At 40.9% G+C, this 24,142-nt stretch overlaps 1 protein-coding gene across 2 annotated transcripts; it reads left to right on the forward strand.

The window, feature by feature from the left end:
- Positions 1-4,235: 4,235 nt before the first annotated feature.
- fbxl4 (F-box and leucine-rich repeat protein 4) lies at positions 4,236-18,034 on the forward strand. 2 transcript variants are annotated; one of them, XM_015017348.1, is made up of 9 exons: positions 4,236-4,313; positions 7,886-8,523; positions 9,713-10,049; positions 11,475-11,719; positions 11,852-12,065; positions 14,664-14,735; positions 15,470-15,594; positions 15,663-15,850; positions 16,777-18,034. In XM_015017348.1, exons 2-9 carry the CDS (start codon positions 8,027-8,029, stop codon positions 16,938-16,940), a joined length of 1,842 nt encoding a protein of 613 aa, XP_014872834.1. In that variant the 5' UTR covers positions 4,236-4,313; positions 7,886-8,026; the 3' UTR covers positions 16,941-18,034. The 2 variants fall into 2 exon arrangements, with proteins under 2 accessions (XP_014872834.1, XP_014872833.1); XM_015017347.1 differs by lacking the exon at positions 4,236-4,313 and adding an exon at positions 6,109-6,232.
- The last annotated feature ends 6,108 nt before the right edge of the window (positions 18,035-24,142 follow it).

A 24,142-nucleotide genomic window follows, 5' to 3' on the forward strand; every position in this document is an offset into this window, starting at 1 on the left:
CTTGAAACCGTCGGCGAGTTCCGCCTCCTCTCTCCTGAACTGTTGGATCTTCCCGACTGATTCAGATTGATATTAACCCAAAAGCACAATGAGCGACGGTCAGTTGAAAGGAGCGACCCGTGTGCTTCTTCTTTTTCTTTCTTTTCTTTTTTTTTTTTTGCCAAGGAAAAGGCTCAAAGCTAGGAGCCAAAACAGTGGGTGGGAAAAAGGCCCGAATGAGACAGGAAATACAAAAAAATGTCAACAAATAGTTTATATGTCACGCTAAGAAATCACACAGCAAATAAAATGGAAGGGGAGATGCTTTATGGGCTGCACCGGCTGACAGGAGGAAAGGCGATGAATAAAGGAAGATGGAAAAAAAAAGATGGGAGTAGAAAGAGAAAAACGTGCCCTTCTACAAAGAGAGGGACGGGGTGTGGAGTGGGGAGGAAAGGGGGGAAGAGGGAAATAAAAGAAGGCAGAGCGTTTTTAGAGGAAGCTCCTCCGACAGAGCCCATCTCCAGCTGTCACAAATCATTTCTGCTCGGGAAGTGAGGGGAGGCGAAATGTCAAAATATTTGAATAAATTGCGCAGAAGCCTGTTGAGAGTGGGGAGCTGCGGTGAGAGGGGGTATTGTTGGTGCCGATGGGGTGGAGAGGGTTGGTTGGGTGGGGGAGAGGGGGCACCAGACCGGAGGGGTTGGGGTTGCATGTGAAACAACTCTCCGGCCTCCAGATACATAGAGGAAAAATCAAACGTTAGCCCACTGCAGTGATTTTGGAGCAGTTTCTTCCCATCATGGCGGTTATACTGACAGCTGTTATAAGCAATCTCTGTATTTACTCTGCCTACAGACTGTATGTCATTTTTGGGGGCTTTTAATTTTTTTTTTTTTTTCATGTCTTCTGAGAAGTATACTACACAACCTTAAGATGTGGAGTATACTTATTTCATATAGTTTAAATGTGAAATAAATAAATAAATGAATATTTTTTATCAGAATTTGGAGTTATGAGTCAACTCACCTTCCAGCCTCAGTTTAATTTTCTTTACAAGAAAAAACTAAGTAGAGGTAAATCATAACTAGTTCACTGTTCCCTTGTTATCTTGAATAAGAGGTGTCTTAATGGGATGGCATTATGTATTTTCCAGCCACAGTGTCAATTAATAGCACAATCAACCAGCAATTGATATAAAAATGATATGTCAAATCAGACATTTAGGTGATTTTTTTTAAACTAACAACAGTATTTTAAATTCTGGGAGCCAATGAAAGGACTTTAGAACTGGGGTGATGTGCTCTATGTTCCTGGTTTGAGGAAACATTCTGTTTGAATTTCTCTAGGTCTTGCTGGGACATTGCTCCTTTAATCAGAAGAAGGCCGACTTTGTAGCTGTCTTTATGTGGCTCTGAAGGTTTGGTCTGAGTCCATCTCTAGATTTCAGATTTCGGGCCTGACTTCTAGTTTCCAGCTGTAATAACAAGCTGTGCATTGACACTAGTGATAATAACTTCAGTTTCATTTCAGCACACCCACACATTGATCTGTTCTAAGCATTTCTTCAGTGCTGGGATGGGTTCACATTCACCTGGTCACATTGTAGGATTCAGTTGATGATCGGATCAATATTTAAATGTAACAAAAAAGCAAATGCAGAAGAGGTACGGTACTATGAGTGCAGATGTCCTCCTAAACCCACGTCAAGACATTTGTTGCTGATTTCTTTTTTCTTTCTTGCGTTGCTTTTACTCCTACAGGTCTGAACTGTAGCCAACACTATTGTGCTGTTAGTTTTGTTCAATTTCCTGCTGGCCTTTTGATGAAAATTTATTATACAAAGCGTGGTGAGGGGGGGTCGTGAATTCAGGACAGGTTACCAACGATAAGGGGTCTGATGGTGGTTTATTGTTTAATGTCTCTGAATGCATGTTCTCTATCAGGCCGAGTGCATCTCCTCTCTTTGTTCAGACCGTCCCCTGGGGTGCATCAGGAGTCGTGGGGTCAGTGTCTCCTCTGTTTGCCACCAAGCTCACCAACACCATATTTAATTAGGCCTCTAATCAGCCACTAAACACACAATAAAAGGAGACAATGTGTATCTGTTTACTTTCCTCTCAGCACTCCGACACACACGGTCTTCATATTTGCATGTATAGCCGGTTCAAAAAGAGAAGGGGAAAAAAAAAAAAAAAAAAAATCATTTATCAGAGAGAAAGATCAAGGTCATGGCTCCTCTTCACACTCGATTCCCTGAAACCAATTAAACTGTCGGTCGGTGAAGTTCAGTTGGAGGACACGGGCGAGAAACAATGGCAGATGACAGCTCCTCGCCGCTATCTCGGCTGGGTTTTTCTCGCAGCGGTAATTATATTTGCAAATTCTGTCGCCGAGACTTAAAAAGTCGGAGAACTTTTGCAATCAGCCGGAAACAACCCAAACGTGCCGGTGACTGAAACGATCAGTGTTCATGAGAGCTAAGAGCCATGGAGGTGAGAGAAAGACTCTGAATTAAATCATCCCCACTGAAAATCAGACCTGGGGTTAATATCCTTAGTTCACTCAAGTATCGGTGTGCACTTTTCGTGGCTGCTGTGTGTTGTGGGTTTTGTCAGGACACGTGAGACACACACGTTGGTGCTTACACAGTTAGACTTCAACAACAAAAAAAGAAGGAAAAAAGTCAGCTAATGAAAAACAACATAGGAAAAGGAACATAGGGAAAAAGGAGCTTTTTTCATGTCAATAATCTGCAAAAACAAACGTAAAAAACACTACCGCTTGCTATTTCCTCATAAATTAACCCAAAAGTTGGTGCTTTATGACGGGATGGCACTGACTCAAGCGAGGTAGGTATTCTCCACTTCTTACGACTTAGTATTTCAAATGAATTCATTTGTATTGAACTGTGTAGAAAGTATTGTGAAGAGAAAACTTCTGTAGAAAGGAATACGCTTGAAAGTCTGCTGAATATTTGGCTCCTGACTCGGCAGTAAGTACAAACATGTTTCTGTTCCCGCAAACAACACTCAAAATCACCAAACAATCAAATACAACAAAGATATGTGACGAATCAAAATGTTAAACTAATACCGATCTGAAGTTATTGAGAGAGGGAGGCTTGTTCAGGTGAGGAATTATTTCATACTCCAAAGGTCACTCATTAATCTATTTGGAATGAATTTGTAAACTGCTGAACTTACTATACTAGTTTGCATCTGGTAGTTAAAAAAATCACACTAAGAGGAAAAATTAAACAAACAGAACTGTATGGCATTTGAAAAATGTAATTTCACATTCTTCTTCTACAGCAGCTTGAAAAAGTATTTATACCCTTCAGTCATTTTCACATTTTGCCACATTTTAACCGTAAACCTCCATGTGGTTAAAATGTGGTTTTATGTGATAAACCAACACAAAGTCATGCATAAACTGATAGTAAGATTTGACGCTCAATTTCCTGCCGCATGTGACATTTTGCAGGTAGACCTAAAAGTCAAAAACTGGTCCCATCTGGCCAGATCACCTTGTTCCAGATATTCTCTGTGTCCCTCATATGGCTTGTGGCAAACTTCAAAAGAAACTTCTTATAGTTTTCATTCAATGATGACAGCCTTCTGCCATCTCTTCCATAACGGACAGACTTTCTGAATGTATAACTGATATTTGTCCTATCAATCCTTCCACCTGAGCTCTGGCTTTCTGTGGTTGATCCAGAATTACGTTGGGCGTCTGCAGCTCTGATGTGACGTTTGTAAAGTTATAAGACAAAAAATAGGGTTCAATTTATCACAATATCATTCATTGATTTATAATTGTCTCAGTTTCAACCTAAATATTTAGCTAGGTAGCTAGCTAGCTAAATATTTAGCTAGCTAGAATATTTATTTAGCAAGCTAAATATTTGAAGCTAAACATTTATTTAGCCACCTAGGTATTTAGTTAACCAAATACCTAGGTTATTTGGTTAACCTAGGTTAAACTAAATATTTAGTTAGCGAGCTAGATATTTAGTGTAAATAGCCTTATGTGTTTTTATTACAGCAAATTTCTATGTGTTTTATTTTGCCAGTAATTTTGATGTTTGTATAGTGAAGCCCTTCACTTCTGGTTTGAGCTGTATACTTTTATTTTTGAACTTTTGAACACTTTTTGTCTAGTGCCGTTTGTTTGTTTGTTTTCTCCCAAATACAGCAGTTAGTAACTTACACCAGTTACACCAGTTAGTACACCAGTTATTACCACAGTTACAGCAGTTAATACGACACTGTTTTTCACAGAGCAACAAGGAACATTGTTTCATACTGGCTGCCCCTCCGAAGAGTCAAAAGGTGTGTTGATTGTAAAAAGTGTTTACGTTTTCAGACTTTTTTTTTTAAACTACGCAGTCTTTTTCTTCCACTACACAGTTCTATCCTGTTATGTGTGGGTCTGTTATACGAGATATATCTTGGCAGACATCACTATTGTTTTATACTTGCTAAGTGCTTAACACTTAGCAAACCAAGTGCATTCTTGTTTTTGCTCGCTTTTCACACAATAGCCCAACTTTTGGAGAAACTGCTTTTACAAACACGCCCTTCCTGAGGTCTGTGTAGGACAGTCTTACAGAAAAGCAAAGCCGGAGAAAGCCGTGTAATACTTTCAGGTGCAAAAAAACATCACAAATTGCTCTTTCATTTCCGAGTATCGAAGTAGAACAGAACACTGGCAACAAAGCAGGGCTGCTGCTTTCTCCATCTAAATGAGAATAACCAAGTGCGGTGCTTCACATGTGCAACAACCAGCTTTCATGTGTCCAAGCAAAAGAAAAAAAAAGAAGGAGAGGGTGGTGTGGGAGGGGGATGAGGGGGTGGTACAGCAGACTTATTATTTTCCTGCCTTTTACCAGCTGGGGCATAAAAAGAACATACAGAGGGTGTGTTGGTTCATGGGTGTGCATTTATGTGTGTGTATCTCTTCAGGCACTCGTGTGTGCGTCCATCTCCCATTTGCATTTGAGTGAGCCTGGCCGTGTGCATATGTATGGGTGGCACAGTGGACCAGAACAGAGCTCTGACAGTAGCAGAGCTGCTGCTCGCTGATCCCTGCCTGGAGGAGTTGACAGCAGCCTGGCCTGTCAATCAGGGTGCAGGCCCAGAAGCTCACTGCTCACATTATTCTATCTTGTTAACTCTAAATCTGTCTGAATGCTGTTTATGTGCCTTTTTGTGTGTGTGTGTGTGTGTGTGTGTGTGTGTGTGTGGTGGCTTTGCTTTTTTCCCCCCTCTGATGTGCTTCAGTGTTTTGGTCCTAGCTGCATGGACAGGTTCAGATGAGGATTAAACAAGGCAGATGTGAAATCTGGACTGGGGTGTGCTAAGAAAGCCAGGCCACTCTGGGAGAGTTTGGTGACTTTATAGAAATGTGCAAAACAAGCAGGAGATGCAGTTAACTGATGTTAAAGTTAAATCATTAAGGAGGACTTACTTAAAATTTTACAGCTAAATTATCTGAATTGTTTTGTACGAACAAAACAGATTTATTTATTTCCCGGTCAATAGCTATTTCTGGCTTTATTTGAAGTCTAACTTACACTTTCTGATTTAGTCCTATTACATTTTAATTCCCAATAACTATAAAACATATAATTTGATAAACGTACAACTATACATGCGAATTTTCTCTTTTAAAGTCAGTGGTATTTTTTTTCTGCAGCATACAAACTACTATTCCCATAATCCTTTGCGATAAAAACTCGCCGTCCGGATGTTGACAACTCGTGACACCTTCAAAGCGGGCACGGAACTCCTATTTTTATGTACATGCGCCTAGTTTGTTCTTCTTTGAAACAAGTCAGATATGTAGCGTTTGATGATATCGGTTCAAATTGTAATCTGTTGCCTTTTCTATCTGAGTTATTTTTTCTTTAAGCAAAAGTAAGTCATTGCAGCGGCTGAGATGTTACAAGGAGGAGAATTAAGCATTTCTACCGAAATTATCACGGGTAACTAATGTTTAATGATATAAATTTAAACAAATTTTAATCTGTCATTTTTTTTTCACAAATCATTAAAAAAACCCATTTAAAAATACATTTGCTAGTTGGATTTAGTGCACTCTTCGTTACTTAGTGCGTTGTCCTGCTGGTCCCTGAAGGCAACACGAGATAAGCTACAGGAATGTATTTTGCGGACTGAAATATCCAGCTACAGCTGATGGAAAGAAGAAGATACATCCCCATGAATGGATATATAGATCTCCGTTTGCCGTAAATTGACTTCATGTTCATTTGTTGTTGTGTGTTTTGCTGTTAAAGCTGCCAAGCGGAAGCAAGCGGTTCATATTTGACAGCTCAGCTTGTCTGAATGTTAGCTAACCCCAGCTATTTAACATTAGCCACCACTGACAGAAAACTGACAGAAAACCAAACAAATTCACGTTTTAATGTCACTTTACTGAAGTTTTACAGAAAACTGGCAGCTGGAAATGTACTACTTATAGAGTGGGATTTTCCATATAAAAAACCAGACGAGTTATTGGGCAAGTTCCTTGTTTTATGTTTACATATATTCTTAATTTCTAACAACTTTAATTACATCACTGCTATCTAATACACACCTTTTCCCCAATGCTTTTTTGTTTATTTTATCTTGGAATCTAAAGAAATATCTGAGTTTGTGTAAGGTCAAAAGTTAAACTTTAACTAAAGCCGACAGTGGCTCAGATATTCTCCCGAATAGTGGTGCTGCTGATTGACCTACAGAGAAGTCAGACAGCTTGGCTGCTTATTGTACCTGTCAACAAACCTCCAACATGGTGGTCACTGATGACAGACCGACCTACCCGTTGTAGGCTGTTCTTTAAGCAAGGACAACTTTGTATTTATGACTTTGATTTAAAATAAAGTATATATATTGCAGTTGAGTGTCTAGCAAAAGTATTTACACCACCTAAACATTTTCTCATTTGGTCCCAAAGTTTTATGTATTTTAACTTTAAATGGAAGTCGTTTTTGTTCAACAATGACTTCTCCAGATTCTCCTGGGCTCTGCAGCTCCTCCAAAGCTTCTATGGGCCTTTGGGCTATTCTCATTGCATAGAATGTTAGTTTAGGCAGATAAATGTTTGTATTATTATGATTTTTTTAGGTTTGGACTTGTGCAATACTTGTTCTAGTTTTGAACGCTGTATTGAAAGTTGCTCTATGCTAATTCTCCCCTGCTACTCCACTCCACTCAGTTCCTTCAAACTAGCCAGTAGCAATTAGCAACCACCTAATGATGGTGGATCTGAGGATCTACAAGCTACTTCTCAGTGACAACGTTGTTTAAGGATTAATACATGAGCAATGTTATGATGACTTCCTGGAGGTGGAGTTTCTGAAAGAGTGGGAGTTTTTATAGAGACAGAGGCCCAATTTCAATACGATATCAAATTTCTTTTACGTCATTTGTGATACATGTAGCATTTTTATAACAACTGAAGGTAACATAGTTACTTGATTGTGCTATAAAATGGCACTATGTACCTGGATAACACTTGAACATTTCTGCAAATGTTCCATAATTAGCCAAAAGGCTGTCTTTCATCTGCTGTCCTTGAATGATCAGTAATATGTCTCGCTAAAAACAAGGTTCTACAAAAGTAGGTTAGAATAACTTAGCTACACAAATTTAGTTAAAAAATACAATCAGTATAAACAGTAAATGTAAAACGAACAAAAGTACAACACAATCATTATAAAAGTTACAGTTGTAACCTGACACATGGGGAAAAAGTTGAGTGTAAATACTTTTATAAAGCACTCTGTGTATTTAGTGTGATTGACAGCTGTTGTCTGACACAACACATTGAGTCTGTGTTGTCTCAATGTTTTGCTCGTCCCACTCATGGATGTGTTTGTCTCTGCCTAACCCCACAGGTCATGCATGCAGCCGGGCCTCTAGCTTGCGTTTTGTCCGCCCCCAGCCCTCGAGACAATGCGCTACACGTAACCGGAGGCTCTTCCTCCGTCTAGCCTCCGTCTTTCCCCCCTCCGTTCCCGCCACTCCCAGAGTTCCCTATGTTAACCCTCTTGAGCATGTTTTACTATATATGTCTGCGGCGGCGCTCCAGGAGCGGGACTCGAGGCGAGGCACTGACCAGCCGGCGTGCCGTGGAGTCGGGCCAGCGGGCAGTGCTGCCGGTCAGCGTGGAGGTGGAGCAGTACGCCAAGGAGGTTCTGGACTTCAGCTCCCACTATGGCAGTGAGAACAGCATGTCCTACACCATGTGGAATCTGGCCGGGATCCCCAACGTTTACCCCAGCTCGGGGGACTTCACGCAGACGGCCGTGTTCAGAGCTTACGGGAAGTGGTGGGAACAGTGCGCCAGCGCTCCCTTGGCGTTCCGCCGGACCCCCAACGGCTTCCACAGCCAGGATTACATCGAGCTGGGCTTCGAGGAGCCTGTCTACCCCACGGCAGTGGAGGTGTTTGAGACTTATTATCCTGGAGCCATCGTCCAAATCCTGGCCTGCTCCCACAACCCGTTCTCCCAAAACCCGCCTACTGATGTCAGGTAACAACCCCCCCAGTGATGACATCCTGAAGCAACTTCCATCAGCAATAACTAGAACAGGGTCCTGCACTACCACGGCGTACTTTGGCCATGGTGGATAGGGGGGGAAAAAGGAGGAGTAAATTTTCGCCAAATAGCTTCAAAATTTTCTAGAAAAAAAACAAACAAGGAATTTTCTGAGTTTGAAAAGTGAGAAATTTTCTAGAAAAAACTCTGAAATTTAGAGATTAATTTCAGAAATTTTCAAGAAAAAACATGGAAATTTCGGAGTTTTTTGAACATTTTCAACTTTTGAAAAGTTGCAAAAGTTGAACTTTTTTGACATTTAGAACAACAAAAAAAATTCCTTGATTTTTCTAGATCATTTCTCAGATTATAGTATACATTTCTGAGTCAGAAATGTTCTAGAAAAAGCAAGAAAATTTCAGAGTTTGAAAAGCGGAAAATGTCCTAAGGAAAAAAACTCATAAATTTTGAGATTAATCCCAGAAATTTTCTAGAAAAAATATATACTGAGATTCAAAAGTAAAACATACTTGAAAAACCATGGTTTTTCTAGAAAGTTTCTGAAATTAATCTCAAACTTTTGAGTTTTTCTAGAAAATTTTCAACTTTTCAAACTTTGAAAATTCCTTGGGTTTTTTTCTAGAAAAGAAATTTTATCATTGCCCTAATCTGCTGTCATACAATACGGTCATGAAAAGTATTGGAGAGGTTTTTATTATTGTTTTGTAAAAATGGAAAAATGACGCTAAGCTAAGAAAAAATAAGTTGCCAGACTTTATTTCTTATTTTATTAACCAGTAAACCTGTCACAGTAACAAATTTTGCTGTGCGATAAATTGCCCATGTAAATATTGCAATAAACGATACTGTTGTTGTTTTGAGACCATTTTCAAGTAATATATTGACAAAATGGAAATGGAAAATGAAAAACACACAACCGAAACCATAATTGTAATGGATTATGATTTCACTGTAAACAAAATTGGCCTTCAAAAAGGATTAATGATCAGGATGGAAATTATTGAGCTCATTAATTAATTAATTGATTAATTTGTGTAAGCAGAAATAAGTAAGCAGAAGCAGCAAAACAGGTTCTCATGCTAACATCCTTTAGCACACAATCATTAACCCTAATCAGCCTGTTTAACCTTATGCGATGCTAAGCATGCTGTCTGTTGTCCAGGTGGGAGGTGTTGTGGTCAGGAGAGCCCACCAAAGCGCTGACCCCCCAGGCTCGACAGTTCTCCCCGAAAATCAAGCACATCAACTTCCCCACCAATCTGCTCCGCCTGGAGGTCAACAGCTCCCTGCTGGACTACTACACCGAGCTGGACGCCGTTATCCTCCGCGGGGTGAAGGAGAGGCCCATGCTCGCACTTTATAAGATGCCTCTCATCGACATAAGCGACTTGAGTGACAGCGAAGACGAGATGTCTGATGTCGGTGGACCTTTCAAACCAGGAGGAGACGGCAAGCAGCAGAGGACTGCCAATGGCTACTTTGACAAACTGCCATATGAGGTGACAGCAGAACAAACACACTGCAGGGCACAGAGCAAAACACGAACGTCAAAGGAACCTTAATGTTAAAGGGCAGTGTTATGTAAAATCAACTTTTTGAGCTTTACATCGTGTAATAATGTTATTCAAAAACAAACCAAGGAGGATGAAGCTCCTCCTCTGTTTCCAAGCCGAGCTTCAGCATTCCAGCTCCTTCAGACTAGCCAGCAGCAATTAGCAAACACCTGATCTTACTGCACATTTGCTGAACTCATTATATGAGCCACTTCTCAGGCAACGCAGGTAAAAATGTTGCTAAAGGGTTAATAGAGGAGCCATGTTGTGATGACTTCTTGAAGGCGGAGTTTGAGAAAGAGCAGGAGTTTCTTAAAGGGACAGAGGCCCATTTTCAAGGCATTAAATAAGAAAGTCAATTTTTGTTTAAGTCATGTTTAATATTTATAACATTTTTATAACAACTGAAGCTAACATAGTTACTTGATTGTGCTATAAAATGGCACTATGTGTCTGGAAAACACATAACGGTGCTTTAATGTTCTTTGAAAAAGTCACTTAGAAATTTGAACTAAAGTGTTTCCTTTTCACAACAACAGGTCAAGAAAAAAATGCAACTTTTCCAATTAAATCATGTTGTTGTGTTTGAAATAATGAAGTTAATTGCATTCTTTTTGCTAGAGTCGCTATTTTAGAGTCTCTGTTTGCAACAAAACAAACACTGATCAGGTGATTTGTTTATTTATTATAACTCATACCTTGATAACAACATTCACCAACATGTTTTTGTAACTTAATGCAGCCTTAGTGGAAAACAATCACCATGAAAACATGTGCCTGTTATGAAACATGATGGTGGCAGAATTATGGTCTACTACTAACTCTACTCTGTGTTGTTCTGTCAGGCAGCACAACAATGAGACACACTGAAGTTTGTGACCAAAAGGATTAAAAAGTTTGAAGTGGTACGAATACACTCCCATGTTCCTGCAATCCTCACAAACACATCTACGTGTTGAGACTCCGTCCTCGACCCAACAGGCCGACCTCGCGTCACATTGTCTGCGGTGCGCTTCAAGAAAACACCCGTGGCGCTCGTCTCATCTGCGCTCCAAACCGCTGCCATTAACGGCAGAATACAATACAGCTATTATCCGTCAGCCGACACCGGGCCCTGAACGCGGCACGTTGTTGATCTGCCGCGACACAGCCGCGTGGGGCAAATCGCTCTTTGTCTCTGAGAGAGGCAACACAAACACAGAGCGGAACATCAGAGCCGTTTAGATCTCTCCCACATAGAGAGGAAACATTAATCTACGCTACACTTATTATCCTTCAGTTTTTTACCGTCACTTTAAGAGAGTTTCCGCTTTTCCTCGCCTCTCCTTTCCTGACCCTTCTCTCTCCTTCCTACCGGTCTTCCGTCCTCAGCTCATCCAGCTGATTCTGAGCCACCTGACCCTGCCTGACCTCTGCCGTCTGGCCCAGACCTGCAAGCTGCTGCACCAGCACTGCTGCGACCCGCTGCAGTACACCCAGCTGAGCCTGCAGCCGTACTGGGCCCGGCTGAGTGACGCCTCCCTGGGACACCTGCAGAGCCGCTGCACCCTCCTCCAGAGGCTCAACCTGTCCTGGACGGGCAGCCGTGGCGCTCTCACCCTGACGGGCTTCAGCAGGTCAGACCGAAACGACCTCAGAAAAAAAAAAGAAAAAACACTTGCAAGGACGAATAGTTTTAAAGTTGGTAGAACGGCAGACAAAAATTCTAAGTCCAGATTAAGAAGGTCATTTTGTTTTTCCCCCTCTAGTTTCATGAAGGCCCGCGGTCTCAGCCTGGTGTGCCTGGAATTGTCGTGTTGTCACTTCCTGAATGAACCGTGTCTCGAGGTCATCGCCCAGGCCTGCCCCAAACTGCAGGAGCTCAACTTGTCGTCGTGCGACCGCCTCCACCCGCAGGCCTTCACACACATCTCCAAACTCTCACACCTCCGCAGGCTGGTGCTGTACCGCACCAAGATAGAGGTAGGTGTGGTCACCTGTGGACTGCAACGACCTGTAGCAGGTCCACTGTTATCGAGCATCTTTCAAAAAAACCGAGACTTAATTGGCAAACCCTTCACTTAAGAACACATTCAAGCATTTGCTTTCGTTTTGAGTCTTTGTGGTTTCCTTTATGTCCTCTTCACTCCAGGTAAAAATGTGTAAAAAACCTGAGAATAAATGGAAGTTTTATTCAGTTATTCTGAAAAAAAAACAGTGAAATGATATTTAATTCACTTGTGGCTTAGATGTTGGCAGAGTTTATACTTTGTGCCGCTCTCTCTTACCATAAGAAAGCTCTTAGTATTCTGATGTCACATTTTACAAGGTTGGGGTGTACACACATTCACTGGCAGCAAAAAGACTCCCAATTTTTTATTTAATATAACTTCATATGTCAGAGAGTTTATTTTTAGCTTCTGAAGGATGTGAGTATAGAAACAGATCCACAGCACCATGGATCCTCCAAGCTGATCCTTAGGAAGAGTTTTGACACACTGCTGCATAAAGCTGAATTTGTCGTCTCAGCAAACCAAGGCTCCTGTTAAAGCTGGATGTATGTAAGTTTTGCAAAAATATGTTTCTTTACATATTTGTTAAAACTATCAGCATGTCATCAAAGTGTAAAATGAGACAGATAATCTGTGAAAAGATCGATCTCCTTCACTTCCACCCAGAGCTACTATTGCTGTTTGAAGAGCCGCCCGGTCAGAAACAGCCTATCAGAGCCAGGAGGAGTGTCTTAGCACCGTCGATCATCCTCGTGTATGCGCTGCTAAATGTGTCAGTGGAGAATGAACAACTTACTATTTCAGGAAAGCTGTTGATCTGCTATCATCGGTGGTTATGCTAAGTAGCCTTAGCATTCTGAGAGCGTGTTGAATTTTTGAAAAGTTTGACATTCTAGCTACTGACAGTGTTAAACATGTTATACACTGTACTGTAATTAGTAATTAGTAAAATAATATGAAAAATATGAATGTTGGGGTACATATTGAGCCATAATGTGGCTCAATTGTTCACTGCTACTGCAGTTAAATATACATTTATCTAAAGGCTTTTAGCAAATCTTTTAGATGAAAGTAGCTCCTGTTTTCATTCCCATCTCTGCTTTCTTGTAAGTGACTCTCACTTACAGGTTCATCTTTAAACCTCTTGAGGTATCGCTGCCCCCATCAATAACAAAACACGTACAGCGTGGCTTTAATAAAACTTTCAGACTATTTGTCGTAAAACGATCCGGCTTCTTATCTGATGGCTCGTGTTGCTTGCTGCGTACGCTCCTTTGTCAGCTCCGGGTTCGCGGGGCGTGCATTCAGGTGTGGGCACGTCCGGAGCGTTGTTTTCGTGTTGCGCCTCGGCGTTTTTGCCGCGCTGCAGACAAGAGCGTTGTTACGTCGGGTTTCTGCGGTGGAGCCGGGCCGCGCACCGCAGGTTGTTTACGCCGCGGACAGACAGTGAGAGCTGTGTGTCTGCCTGAGGGAGGGGGGGAGGATTCTGACATCTCAGCTGTCATTACCCTGTCAGCACTCTAATTAAATGAGTAGCTCACCGCAGAGAGAGAGAGAGGCATTTATAAAGATGCCAGACTGAGTTCGGCGCACGCACACACTCACAAGAGGCTTTCACTTTCATCTCTTGACACTTTCTCCTGCCACAGATGTACACGTGTTGGCAATTGGCGTGTTGAATTTCCATATCTGGGCGCGCGCCGCAGTGCCACAGGAGAAGGCTCCGTCCTCGGCTCGCTTCGCAGTGCGCAGAACTGATCTCTTGGGCTTTATTAAATTCCTTCAAATGTTGATTGGGAAGACAGACGGTCTGTTTGAAGGAAGGTCAGATGACATGACTGACTCAGCAGAATGCAACACTGTCATTTAGATGTGATGTTTTGTCATTTTCACATTTAAAGGGGCAGTATCATGTAAATGTGGCCTTGTTTTTTAGCTGTACATCATGTTTTAATGTTATTGCCTCATCAAAAACATACCTGGAGTGTCGCTTTGATTCTTTTATGCATGTTTGAGAAATCCTTTAATCTCCATGGCAACCATTCAGCTGAGCAAAACACCTGATTGGACCTAGCACCACCTTTGAGGATGAAACTCCTCCTCAGAGCTGTGGCTGCCAAACTTCTACGTCACAGAGTGATTCTCCTCCACTCAGCTGCTTCAGACTAGCCAGCAGAAATTAGCAAACACCTGGTGGAACTGAACATCTGCTGAGCTCTTTATAGGAGCTGCTTCTCAGTACAACGCTAGTAAAAACATTGCTAAAGGGTTAATAGAGGAGCCATGTTATGTTTCAGAAAGAGAAGGAGTTTTTAAAGAGACAGAGGCCCCCAATTTCAAGTTGTTAAATCACAACTTATTTAATCACATTTATTTAAGTCATGTTTGATATATGTAGCATTTTAATAACAATTGAAGGTAACACAGTTATTTGATTGTGTTATAAAATGACACTATGTGGCTGGAAAACACACAATACCGCTTCTTAAAATTGCCTATTACTTTTTTCTGCTTTTTCTTTTTTGTTTTAATCCTATTTTTTCTTTCTTTCTTTATGTCCCCTCTGTAGCAAACAGCCATCCTCAGCATCCTGACCTTCTGCCCTGAGATCAGACATCTCAACCTGGGGAGTTGTGTGAGGGTAAGGAAAAAACAAATCAAATAAAAAGCTGTAAATATGCCTTTGACAGTCACTCTTTTAGACACAGAACATATTGGATTAAAGTAAAACAGAGATTCCCCCCGCTCAACAGTTTCAGTTTCACTCCACGTAAGTGGCCCGGTGATTCCTTAGGGGCCCAGTGATTGGTTAGGGGCCCGGTAATTGGCCCCGCCCCCTGGCCCGACGCTGACTTGTTCCACTAGTGTGCACCACTCCCAACCAAAAACACCCAGACAGAGCCAGGAGGAGGGGCTTAATGTTGTCAATAATTCTTGTGTACATGCTGCTAAATATGCTAACGGTGGAGAAACAATTTACTGTTCCAGGAAAACTGTTTAGCCACAGTCATAGAACGAATGCTAACCAGCTTTAGCATCCGGGTGTGGCAGGTGGTGTTGTGTTGAACCACCTGCAGTGTAGCATAGAGAAATTAGGAGGGTGTGAGCAGCACATGCACAAGCCTGATTGATAGCACTAACACAATCCTCCTAGTTTTGATTGGTTATTTCTCTCTTAGTGGTGTATTTATGCAGTAAGTGCTGGGAGGAGTCAGAGGAGCTCAAAATTTTTTTTCACATTTTTTTCACAGTATTATTACAGCATATTAAAACCAGATTTATTTAAGAAAAGTTACAAACTACACCTTTAAGTTTTACATTCCTACTGCACACACTGGAGGACATGATCAGAGTAACGTCCGTCTGTCTCTGCAGATAGAGGACTATGATGTGGTTGCCAGCATGCTGGCCACTCGGTGCCGCTCCCTGTGCTCTCTGGACCTGTGGCGCTGCAGGAACCTGACGGACCGAGGCTTGGTCGAGCTCGTTACCGGCTGCAGGTAAGCAACGCAGCACAGCACCACACCACGCTTAACCGTTTGACGTTTGACGTTCTGCGGTGACTCAGGATGTTGGAGGAGTTGGACCTGGGCTGGTGTCCCACCCTGCAGAGCAGCACCGGCTGCTTCCAGCAGCTCGCCCGCAGGCTGCCCCGACTGAGGAAGCTCTTCCTCACCGCCAACCGCACCATCTGCGACTCGGACATAGAGGAGCTGGCCGCGTGCTGCCCGGCGCTGCAACACCTCGACATACTGGGTACACTCTGCGTTTGGTCAGCTATTAACGCTGCACATCATCCTGTTTTGATTTTATTGTTTTTTTTTAAAGTTAATTGCTTTGGGCTTGTTTCAAATGTAATGGACACGGAGATGAGAAAAGAAAGGGAGAAAAGGTCTAGAGGAAAAGAGGAGTAGAAGAGAGAAAGAAGCATAGATAGAATGTGACAGTCTGCCTCTAGACCTGCAGGAAACAAAACGGAGAATCCACAACAACAAACTTATATGCTCGTATAATAATAGCAGTTTAACATCGTTGGAAAGTACATGGTGCAAGATGCATTTAGTGGCAGCTGCAGCCCAACTGAGAGTGTATTTGACAAACACATATTCACACACTAGTGGAAGCAAAATGTTTGACCCAACTCAAACAGATCAAAGGCAACTCTGCCAAATTCTGAGGAAAGATTCTGATTTGAAGACAATAAAATAAATCTCTCTCATTATGTATTTAGCAAATAGAGCTAATTTAGGTCATTCTAACTGACCTGAAACAAGAGGCGTGTGGTGTGATTTAACTTTAGACAGTGAAGTTTATTTCGGTGTATGTAAACTTGTGGTTTAAAAAAAAGGTGACGTTCATCTAAAATCCCACTAAGCTAGAGTTTTTTTTTCTCAATTTCGAAAATAATTCAGTTAATTGTTTTGAACTCAAAACAACATTATCGTTTATCGCGATAACTTCTGGGACGATTTATCGTCCAGCTAAACTTGTTATCGCATAAGAAGGTTTAAGGCGTACGAATACTTCTGCTTTAAGATTTCCATGGTAAGATGGAAATGTTGATAAATCCAGTTGCACATTAATCTGTGAAGTAAGTAACGTCGGTTTAGTTTACAATTAGCTCATAGTTTTGGATTTCAGTCTTTCTTTTGCTATATATATATTTTTTTTGTCATGGTCAGGAACACGGTTGGTGAGCGCCACGTCTCTCAAGAAGCTCCTCCAGTCGTGTCCTCAGCTTGTCCTGCTGGACGTCTCCTTCTGCTCCCAGGTGGACACCCGGGCAGTCCAGGAACTCTCTAGCCTCTTCCCCAGCGTGGCCATCAAGAAAAGTTTTACACAGTGACCCCCACGCCGCTCCACGCCGGCCGAAAGGCGTCACGACCAAGCGAGAGGTTCACCAGCGGGTTCTGGCTCCGCGACGGGTCCGAGTCACGCTGAATGCTGGGAGGAGCTTACGTCCTCGGAGCGGTCGGACGTCGTCAGAGAGATTATTGGGACTTTGACTGAACGGACAAGCTGCCGACCTTCAGACTGTATGACACGAAAACCTCCCTTGTTATTTTGCGCCCCGCTCCGAATCAGGGTTGTTGACCTCTTTTCTTAATCTGACACTCAACATCTAGTTTTTTGGTTTTTTTGCATCGCCAAACACTAAAAGGACGAGAAACCCAGTGCGACGAGTGACACGCAAAGGAAGCGACATCCGTGCATCGTGCTGCTTACTTAGGCAAACAAAACCTGATAAAAGTAACTTCTTTTCTTTTATTTCAATCACAGTAAAACAACCCAGGTGTTTCTTTTTAGTGCCTTGTCAGAACGATGGGGTGTAAATGTTCTCAGTTTCACAGCGTACCACTCCTGGCTGCTGCCATGGTTTTCAGAATAACCAGCAATTGTATTTTAAGCAGCTTTTCTTTTTTGTTTGTAGAAAACAAAACAAAAAAAAGCTGCATAATTTATGTTTATTTGTGAAATAAAGACAAATCTTTAGCTCCTCAACAAAAAGCACCTTGTTTCTTGTATATAGAAGCAGACTTAGACACCAGTTTGTTAGTTTATTTATTGAATATGCCCCTTTTTTCCTTTTTCTTTTTTTAGATAAATTCATGTAATTTACTGAAAATCAACTTGTAATTTTATTATCAAGTACTTGCATTTACCGCTTCCTCATTTGGACCACAGCAGGATGTTATCGGCCTTTTAGTTAAACTCTAGCAGGAGCCAAAAGAATAATAATAATAATAATAATAATAATAAAGCACGAGTGGTGTGTTTTAAGCTGAGAACATGCAGCATACGAGAGTCCTTCTGTTGACATCTGCTAACGTCCATCATAGTCAGGTTCACACTTCCTGCTTCTATGTTGCCTCAGGCTGAAAGGTTGAAACCAGAGGGAGATCGCTGCAGATTCATTCAGGATTTTATGCTGAAAAAAAAGAAACAATTAGCGACCTTGTTGCTCATTGGATGAAATGCCATGGAAAAGTATTTGCCCTCTTTCAGATTTCCCGTCTTTACTTGATTTTTTTCTTCTTCTTCAGACAATCAGACGAATGTTAATATCAAATAACCAGAGTGAATAGAAAGCCAATCTATTTGTTTGAACCATTTCGCTGGTTATGGCAGTGATTCTTTTTACGTCAATGTGGAGAAATTTTGGATTCAGTCAAAACAAAACCATCAAATATTTTTTTGTTTATTTTTGAAAACATTCAGAGGTGGACTTAGTAGGATTTGGTCATATTTTCTGGCAGAAAGAGGAGTCTGTCACGTTACAGTAAAGGGCGACAAGGTCCTGGAGCAGCAAACAGACCCACAGCATCATACTGCTGCTACCATGTCTGACTGTTTGAAGTCAGAATATTTCCTAAAACCACTGAGGATCATTAAGATTTTATGTTACATGAGACCATATTGTTTTGAATAACTTCACTGAATGAATGAATGAAATTCCTATTTGTAATAATATTTATTTATTGTTATAAAATAAATGTTATAACAATAAATAAATGTTATTTAATTATTGTTTTAACAATAAATGGGGGGAAAAGTGACAGAAAAACAACTAAAACAAAAAAAGTGAACAAGTCTGCAGGGGGGCAAATACTGATCGAAAAGAACATGATCAAACTTGTTTTATTTTTTTCTTTTAAAATGTAAATGTCAAGCAGAGTTGAAAAATCCACAGGCATCAACTTGAAAGTTAAAGTGGTTGGAAGTAAAAGTGGTAGAGAAAGAAAACAAACATGAAGCTGTTGATTTAAATGGAATCTTCTTAGTTCACCAAACTATCAGATTTTATTTATTTTATTTATTTTTTTTGTTGTTTTCCTCTAAAGTTAAACCATTACAATAAGGATTCACACCTTTTCTATTTCAGAAATAGAAAAGGTTTAGTGCTCCTTTTTCTACCACTCCTTTTTCCTTCCATTAAACTTTCCGTGTGCGTACATGGATTTAAAATTCTGAATATTTAGATTCTTTAGCAGGGGCGATTTCTAACAGGTTTTTTTTCCCCTCAAGAATTCATCACCGAATGAATTATCTTTAAAATGGAGGTCATGGTTGTGAAGGAGCCCTGCCCTTTTAAACCAAGGACGGTTTGTCAACGTGTATCAAACTCAGGGCTTGTCCTTTCTGTACATACATATCAGCATCATATTGCTGTTGGGTTTTTTTAACAGTGTAAGTTACTTTACAATCAAAGGACGGATGTACTGTAACTTACAGCAGACTGAGTCAGCTTTAACAACAACAGTCACTAATGTAACTGAGGAAGTAGAAATGTATGTTGATGCTGCTGCTGCTGTTTAGAAAAATCTGCTGATTATTTATTTCAGTGACTGAAACTTTGGGAGAGTCAGCTTGAAAAGCGGTTTTATTCTCCCCCCCTCTTTGTTTTCAGTAAGAAAACTTGAACTTTTCTTCGAAGGACCTGCTAGTCGTAAATATTTGTGCCTTATTCCCCCGTATGAATGTTGCGTGATGTTCAAATGGTTGAGTTTAGATTGTTGCTCTGAAGCCCCTCCAACCAAAGGAATTCACAGTGTCCTGCTGAATCGGGGCCCTGGACTGGGTCTGACCGCTCTGAGCGCATCAGCCATACAAATTAATATGCAAAAATGACATTTATTTATACTTTCCTGTGTGGTGCGCCGTCCAGCGGAGTTCACTCTGTAAACGCTGCTGGCTACATTTGTTGTCAACGCTGTTAAAGATGTGCAAAAAGCCTTCGAATAAGTTCTGCATTGATTTGGTTGAATATTGTTTTTATCTGTATCTGGCTAAAAACACGTTTTCAATTCATTGATAGATGATTGTATACAAGATACTTTGCACTCTAACGAGATCATTGTGGCTTTTGGAGGTGAAACATCAGATATCCAACACCTTGCTTAGCTTTGGGAATGATTTTCCAGATCTTCGTTTTATAGATTGTCTGCTGCTGAAACATCCAGAAAGTCCTACTTGAGTTTTGCAACTTTTTTTTTCTTGCCTCACTCCCAGACAACTGGTTTGCATACAGATAACATCCATATACCTGAAAATTGTACTAAAGAGTAGCACTACTACATATTTTTACTCAAGTAAAAAAAAAAGATAGTCATCCAAGAAATGATTTGAATAAGACTGAACGAAACTCAAGTGATCAAAATATTTCATATTTAAAAATGACAAAGTTAAGGCGTCAGCAGCCAGGTGATCTCTCTGGGTACTCCGGCTTCCTCCAACAGTCTCTAAGGTTGAGTTGGTTGTTGGTTGTTTGTCCTGTGTGCCTCTGTGTTGCCCTGGCAACCTGCCAGTGACCAGTAACCACCAGAGCAAACGACCCCCACCTGCAGATCAATGCCAATAATTTTTATTTTTTTAGTTTTTTTTTATCACTCCCCCATCATTGAATAAATGAACTAAAATTAAATACTGGATCTGAAAAAAAAGTTAATTTATTTTAAGGCTTTTTACACCTGACTGCCACTTCTGGTCTGGAGTTAAGTTTTTTCTTCTTCTGTACCTTTAAAGTAAGCAGAAGAAGAACCAGCCCAGTTCTTGTCATGGTAAAACATTTTGTCAAACACTTAAAGATTTTTTTCCAGGTTTATTAGGTTTTTTGGTTGAAAACCTGACATTTAACCTTTACATTTAAAGTCAGTTATTTCGATAACTTTTCCCCACCTTCATTTATCCACCAAACTCCAGTGTGTCATTTCAAGTAGATGTGAATAAAAGTATCCCTGTAAGAACACGTTGGATGTCTACAATGTACAGCTAATGACCAGCAGGTTACGGTGATGTACTTCACCAGTGGAGCGGTCCGCTGCGACACCACTCACCCTCTCATGTCAGGTGTGATCAACATTTGCACCGTGTGTGGTTGTTGTGGAGGAAGGTTGTGTGCTTCACTGGCTCGGTGGTTTGAATAAACTGGAGAGCTGCTGACTGACACGTCGTGGCTTCCATCAATCCTCACAGTCTTTGTCTTGATCACAGATATTACAAAGGAACCTGATCAGAGAACAAACTCTGAATTCCTGCAAAGGTGTTAACATGCAGCTATTTAATGTCCCCTGGTTTTTTTTTTTAACTTCAGTACACCGATGTTGCCAAAACAATTGTAAACGTATCTCTTCTTCGCGGTGTGATCGGTAGCTCAGCTCAGGGATATTCAGGGTGAGTGACTGGGTAGCTGTAGCGGAATGATCCTTTTTGCCTTAACCCCGCTGCCATTTTACAGTCTATTAATACCACAGGGAGAAGTGACATTAGCTTGTCTTCTTAACGCCCTTTTAATGAATTGTTTATGCCTGGTTTAATGATGTATATTGTGGCCCTGTAATGTGCCCTAATGACGGAGAACGAAGCGGCCTCAGCTGAAGTATTAATTTGGACTGCCTCCCCAATGATTATTCCTCAGCTCCTAACGCCACGACTGAGCGCGACGTGATTCATGGCGGCTGCTCGCCGTGCAGCTACGGCTTGATTTCTCGCTGTCACACTCCTCTATGAGGCTGATGTAGTATCCAGGGGATCCATAGCAATTAGTTCAGCCTTTTATTTGTGGTTGTAGAGCTCTCAGGTGAGAGCAGAACGCATCAGCACAGGGGACACGCAGGAACTTGTAGAAGTGTTCACACCACTGGAACTTTTTCACATTTTGTCAGAGCGCAGTTACAAATTTCAATGAGATCTTATATGATAGACCAAAATACAAAGTAAGCCATGTGGGGGTTTTTTTTATAATGTTTTTTTCACATATAATAATTGGAATACTTCTTGTGTCCTTAATGCTGATACCCCTAAATAAAAGCTTCTTCAAGCCCATGTGGAAAGGTTTAGATGAAAGCATATTCATGAATATACACAAGTCAAAGACTTGTAGCTGCTCTTTAGAACTAAATATTTAGTACAAAATAAATCTTTAGCCAGCTAGATACTTAGCTGGCCTAAATGTTTAGTTAGAAAGCTCAACATGTAGCTTCATGCAAAATATTTAGCTTCAAATTCTATTTTATTTGCAAATTAAGTTAGCAAACAAAACACTTAGCTCCAAACTAAATATTTTGCTTCAAAATAAATGTTTAGTTAATCCGCTAAGTAGTTAGCTCCTAACAAAATGTTTAGTTAGCGAGCTAAATATTTAGCTTAAAAATAATACATTGTTAATATGCTGAATACTTAGTTAAGAAATCACCTCCTCAAGAACAAGATATTTAGTTTGGAGTTGGGTATGATTTTTTCCCCCTAAGTGAGTTTCCCAAAAATAATTAGCTAGCTAAATATTTAGCTCCAAACAAAATATTTTGTTAAGTTGAATATTTACTTTGCAAATTACATATTTAACTGCAAGTCAAATGCTTAGTTAGCCAGTCCAGTATATAACTTGAAGCTAAACTAGCTTCAGTCTGTATCATTAGCCAGCTAAACACTTAGCTCCAAACTGAATATTTAGTTAGTGAGCAAAGTAATTAGCTTCAAATGAAATGTTTAACTCCTAACTAAATATTTTATTAGCAAGGTGCATATTCAGCTTCTAAACTAAATATGTAGGTCCAAGCTAAATGTTTAGCTAGAGAGCTCAACACATAGCTTCAATATCTCCAAGCTAAATATTTATAATTAGCTAAATAAATACTTAACTCCATATTCAACAGTGAAACCTCACACATGTCGACTTCCAATACTTGGAGTTGAAATTGCTACCAAAAGTAACTGAACACAAATGTCGCACATTTGTGTAATTTTGGCCTATCTCAAGTCCCACTGATGTTTACATTTTAATGTCACACAATGTGGAAAATTAAAAGGTTTACTTTTACAAGGCACTTTAAAGATGTAAGTGTTCCTGATTGATGACTAAGCGCAGTTAGTGTTTAAATCAGGGAAGTGTTGGGGCGGCAGCACAAACTTTCCCCGCTCCTTGTGTTTTTATTTTGTGTGTCTGGCTGTGCCACCGGCAGCGTCCCCCGCCAGACAGAGCGGGAGGACCGGCCTCGTCTTGCAGGATGTTGTGGTGGGACTCCTCTCCTCAGGCCTGCCTGAGGGAGGCCTCCCTGTGATACCCGTCATTATGCGGCTTGGTGTTCCTTCTCTAGTTTCCCCCAGCTCAGGCTCTAATAATGAAGACATCCCTGACAGTTCACACTGTCGTGTCTAAAGCTTATTATTTTTGATATGTCTGTGTTTTTTTGTTGTTGTTGTTGTTTTGTTTTTAAATCCAGGATATCGAGAATGTCAGAGCTCGGTTTCTTAAATCCATTTAAGCCCAGAAATCCGTGTGCAGCTTTCCTTCGCCATGACCAAGTCGGCGAGGAGAACCGTTTTCATTTACACGCGCCTCAGTCTGACTGTGATACTGCTGTATAATTACTGTAAACAGGCGACGGCGCACAGAGGCTGCTCGCAGATCCCATCCGACTCTCGCTGAAGAGATAAACATTGTCGCTCAGGATCAGGATTGCTTGTCTCATAAAAGCCCATGGAGGCTCGAAACAACGCGTCTTTGTTTGCTGCCTTCTAGAAAAAAAAAAAAAAGGATTTTACTGAAAGGAGAGATTTGGTCACACCGCCTCTTTAAGCAAAACAACTTGTGACCCTCAGACATCGATATCAGAATGAATTAGTTTCTCTTTCTTAAAGATAGCTTCCTTTAGAAAATTAGCTGAAGCTTGATGTGGTGTTAGCTACGGAGCCCCTAAGGGGACATGGAGAAAAAAAAAAAAGGAAAGAAATCCCGACTTATTATCGCGAGATCCCGAGAAAATAAGTCGGGATCTCGAGATCCCGAGAAAATAAGTCGGGATCTCGAGATCTCGAGATAATAAGTCGGGATCTCGAGATAATAAGTCGGGATCTCGAGATCTTGACTTAGTTTCTCGGGATCTCGAGATAATAAGTCGGGATCTCGAGATAATAAGTCGGGATCTCGCGATAATAAGTCGGGATCTCGCGATAATAAGTCGGGATCTCGAGATCTCGACTTAGTTTCTCGGGACCTCCCGATAATAAGTCGGGATTTCTTTCCTTTTTTTTTTTCTCCATGTCCCCTTA

The sequence above is a fragment of the Poecilia latipinna genome, unplaced genomic scaffold (assembly GCF_001443285.1).
Source record: "Poecilia latipinna isolate Pla-1442-1.1 unplaced genomic scaffold, P_latipinna-1.0 Scaffold2129, whole genome shotgun sequence".
Lineage (NCBI taxonomy): Eukaryota > Metazoa > Chordata > Actinopteri > Cyprinodontiformes > Poeciliidae > Poecilia > Poecilia latipinna.

Excerpts from the sequence above, each read along its gene's own strand:
- fbxl4 (XM_015017348.1), top strand. The coding sequence starts at position 8,027 with ATGTTAACCCTCTTGAGCATGTTTTACTATATATGTCTGCGGCGGCGC. Across the intron at positions 12,066-14,663 it reads TGTACCGCACCAAGATAGAG|CAAACAGCCATCCTCAGCAT; the intron begins GTAGGTGTGGTC and ends TCCCCTCTGTAG. Across the intron at positions 15,595-15,662 it reads GAGCTCGTTACCGGCTGCAG|GATGTTGGAGGAGTTGGACC; the intron begins GTAAGCAACGCA and ends GCGGTGACTCAG.